At 45.5% G+C, this 4005-nt stretch overlaps 1 protein-coding gene across 1 annotated transcript in view; it reads left to right on the top strand.

Moving 5' to 3' along the window:
- Positions 1 to 3588, top strand: part of SDF2L1 (stromal cell derived factor 2 like 1) — a 4155-nt gene extending 567 nt beyond the window's left edge. Inside the window, exons 2-3 of the mRNA XM_042442187.1 lie at positions 1495 to 1691; positions 2739 to 3588. Of these exons, the coding sequence (XP_042298121.1) occupies positions 1495 to 1691; positions 2739 to 3017 (476 nt within the window). The 3' untranslated portion in view covers positions 3018 to 3588. The remainder of the gene's footprint in view (positions 1 to 1494; positions 1692 to 2738) is intronic.
- Positions 3589 to 4005: the final 417 nt, after the last annotated feature.

The following is a 4005-nucleotide window of genomic DNA, read 5'->3' as shown; positions in this document are numbered from 1 at the left end:
TCTCCAATGATTCCCTATGGGTAAGTCTTCCCCAATGTTTCTCTATGATCAGGTATTCCCCAATGATTCTCTATGGGCAACTATCCTCCAATGTTTCTCTGTGGGCAAGGATGCTCCTATTATTCCCTATGGCCAAGTATTCTCCAATGATTCCCTATGGGTAAGGATTCCCCTATGATTCTCTATGGCCTGCTTTGACTGCTGTGGCTCCATCCTGGGATTTGTAGTGTCAGTCAGGCACCAGTGCGCTTTGGTGTAGGGAAGGTGGAAGACCTTGTGGACCTACAAACCCATGGCTCCCCTAGCACTGAGCCAGAGCAGCTCAAGTGGTCCCAAACAGGATAGTTTCTGTAGTGGTTTTTGGACCCTAGTCAGGGATATTTGTTTTACTCCTGACCTTTGCAGGGCCATCATTCACCCAGAGAGCACCTGTAACTCTCCCCAAGGTAAGTGGAAGAATACAGGCAGCTGTGCGCCGCAAGCCGTATCCTGTAGCCCTTTGAACCATGGAGGGGTTGTTGGCCATTCTGGGCTCTGTCATGGCGTAGTGGTTCAGGGGTTGAACTGCGACTCTGGAGGCCAGGGTTTGAATCCCTCCTTGGCCATGTCAACTCTCTTGGGCAAGTCCCACTCTCTCAGCCTCAGGGGAAGCAATGGCCAACCTCCTCTGAACACCTCTTGCCAAGAAAACCCCAGGATCAGGTCATGGGCCTCCCCTTGTTTCTCTCTGTCACTTCAAAGGTAGACTATTTCTGAACAGGAAGGTTTTGGTCTTGGGGCTCATCGGTGATAGCAGTTTAAAAGGCATTGCCCAACACAGGTCTCAAACACACTGCAGAAACCATCCCGTCTGAGACTGCTTGAACTGCCTTGGCTCAATGCGAGGGAATTCTGGGAAGTGTAGTGTTTGTGAGGCATTGAGCTTTCTCTGTCACAGAGGTCTGGGGCCACCATGAACTACAATTCCCTAGCGCTGAGCCAGGGCAGTTCAAGCGGTTTCAAACTGGATTATTTCTGCAGGGGGTTTTGGACCACAGATTCATTCATGGGATCGATAATGTGTGGATGCAAGCTGCAGGAAAAGAGATTCCACCTCAACATGAGGAGTAACTTCCTGACAGTAAGGGCTGTTTGACAGTGGAATACACTCCTTCCCCGGAGTGTAGTGGAGTCTCCTTCCTTAGAGGTCTTCAAACAGAGGCTGGATGGCCATCTGTTGGGTATGCTTTGATTGAGAGTTCCTGCATGGCAGAATAGGGTTGGACTGGATGGCCCTTGTGGTCTCTTCCAACTCTAGGATTCTATGATTCTAGTTATTGGAAGATATGCCCACCATCTCACCTGCTGTTGTTGTTTATAAAACCTTTTGTAAAGAATGCAGGAACATGCCCGCTGGATCAAACCTGGGTCCCAAAATTGTCCAACATTCTAGTTCCGCTTCTTGTCCCTGTGTGTGTTTGTCCATTGACAATATAGTGATGTTTTTGCTAACAGGGAGCGGTCAACAGTCAGTGACTGGAGTCGAAGCTTCAGATGATGCTAATAGCTATTGGAGGATCAGAGGCAAAACGGATGGGTCCTGCCAGCGAGGAACGCCAGTGAAGTGTGGTCAAACTGTTCGCCTTACCCACGTTAATACAGGGAAAAATCTCCACACCCACCACTTCCCATCACCACTCTCCAACAACCAGGTAAAATCAGAGCTTGCCCTTGGCTCTTTGTCTTCTGGTTATTTTATGTGTCTCTAGTTCATGCAGACAAATGCAAATGTATTTAACTCTTACACTGATTTAGAGCAGCCTTCCTAACTTGAAGCTCTTCCAATGTGCTCGACTCCAGTTCCCATTATCCCCAGCCAACATGGCAACATATGCTGTCTGGGGAACCATGGGAGCTGTAGCCAAGCACATCTGAGAGGCACTAGATTGGACAAGGGTTAAAACGTAAAATGTGTTACATGTTTACAAGCAGGTTATGAAAAGGTACAGTTTTGTTACAGTTGCTGCTGATAGTAGTAGTTGCCCTGGAACATGTAATATATGGGCAGGGGGGAAATGTGAATGGCAACTCTGTAGTTCTTCAGTAAGAAGCCTCCATGACATTAGCACATGTTTAATCATAGTATTATTAAATACTTTGAAAAGCCTAAACCTGGTTGTTAGACCTGACTAAAGTAGACCCACTGAATCAGCAGGAACCTGGTAAGTCAATATGGAAGCAAAATCTGTTGAGGCACTGCATCATTGCTTTGGTTAGGGCTAACAATTGGATTTAGGCCAGGGGTGAAAATCATGTGGCCCTCCAGATGTTATTAGACTATAAATCAAAGTATTTTTCATCATTTGTTTTACTGGCTAGGATGGCAGGGCTGTGCCATTCCCTCCCCTGAGGTAGGCCAGAATGCTTTAGGGTGGTCTGCAGATTGGGACCAGTATGTGGTGAAGTCCCAAAAAGCTAGGCACATGCGATCATAATATGGCACACTGAAGGGGAATTTGCTGCTCTGCCCCATCAGATAGCTTGAGAAACACTGCTTTAGGGTATTTAGATATTATTCTGTAATAAATTTTGCATTTTTTCACAGTAGTTAGCTGACAGTAAGTGATTATCGAAGGCTACTTAATAGGTTCAGGGCACTCATTCCATGTACCGTTCCTGTCTGTTTCTATAGGTCAGTTTTTAATATTGAGCTCTCTGTGAACATTTTATTTAAAGCCTTTTCTCCCTGGATCTAACAGGAAGTAAGCGCCTTTGGCGACGATGGTGAAGGAGACGACTTAGACGTGTGGACAGTACAGTGCAGCGGGATGTACTGGGACCGGGATGATGCAGTTCGCTTCAAGCACATAGGAACTGATGTCTTCCTTTCAGTGACTGGGGAACAGTATGGTCACCCCATCAGGGGCCAGCGAGAAGTCCATGGCATGCATTCCCCTAACCATCACAACTACTGGAAAGCAATGGAAGGGGTTTTCATTAAACCTAGCTTGGACTCGACAAAGCATGATGAGCTCTAAACATGTGAAAGAATTCTTAGGTAGAACCTCTCCACCAAAGCATACAAGCTGGTCCTATTCTGTAAATACCATTCTGCATCACAAACACCTGAAAGGCATTGAGCTAGATTTGGAGGGCAATGTTTTCATGGGCACCTGTACTCTTGGGGCATTGAGAGTGACAAGATGTTAGCTTGGTTGTTTGGCTCCCTTCCATTTTTGGAAGCCATTTCCTTTTCTTCTCTCATCTGTCCTCATTTTTGTAAAACTCAGAGAAAATGGTGAATTGCCGTGTAAACAATCTGATCCAAAGTGCAATAAAACTTTCTTAAGTTTTAAGTAAATTCATGAAAAACATTTGCCTCGAAAACATGTCTTTGGCAAAGGAGATGTGTGTGGTGGGTTGGGCCTTGCAAATCTGGGGTTTGGTAGATAAAACACCTCTATAATCCGACTAAAAACATCTCCAGTTGCGTCCTCTTCTTTTACTTTTAAGTGCCTGTTGCACGTAATTATTTGCTGTTAGTGTTTGTATCCCATGGGGGAAATGTAGATTTAAGTATTTTAGAATAAAGACCGTTTTTAAAAGTAACATTTCAGTAGTGAGAGGGAGATTTGCTACATTCCTTTTGCTACCACGAGCAGCACACGCTCATGCTGTTCATGAGACACTTCTTTGTACATGTCACACTATCACCTACAACTGTTTTATTTCCTTCTGAGCACAGACAGCAATCTAGATACAGAGTCTGGAGGTTCTCTTGAGAGTGAGCCTTTGACAAGGAACTTATGGAACAATTCCCAGCTCAGCCACAAAACCCACTGGTGACTTTGGACAGGTTCATGATAGGTTTCCTTAGGGTCGCCATAAGTCAGAAATGACTTATAGGCACACAACACCAACAGAGCATCTCAGGACATGTCAGCCAGCTTCCAAATTCTCTACACCTCTTCACCAGGCAGCAAGGGAGAGAACAACTGGATTTCATGCAACCCATCACCCAAGCCC

The sequence above is a fragment of the Sceloporus undulatus genome, chromosome 10 (genome assembly GCF_019175285.1).
Source record: "Sceloporus undulatus isolate JIND9_A2432 ecotype Alabama chromosome 10, SceUnd_v1.1, whole genome shotgun sequence".
Lineage (NCBI taxonomy): Eukaryota > Metazoa > Chordata > Lepidosauria > Squamata > Phrynosomatidae > Sceloporus > Sceloporus undulatus.
Note: the sequence above shows the minus strand (reverse complement) of the source record. Positions and strands in the feature narration are given on the sequence as shown.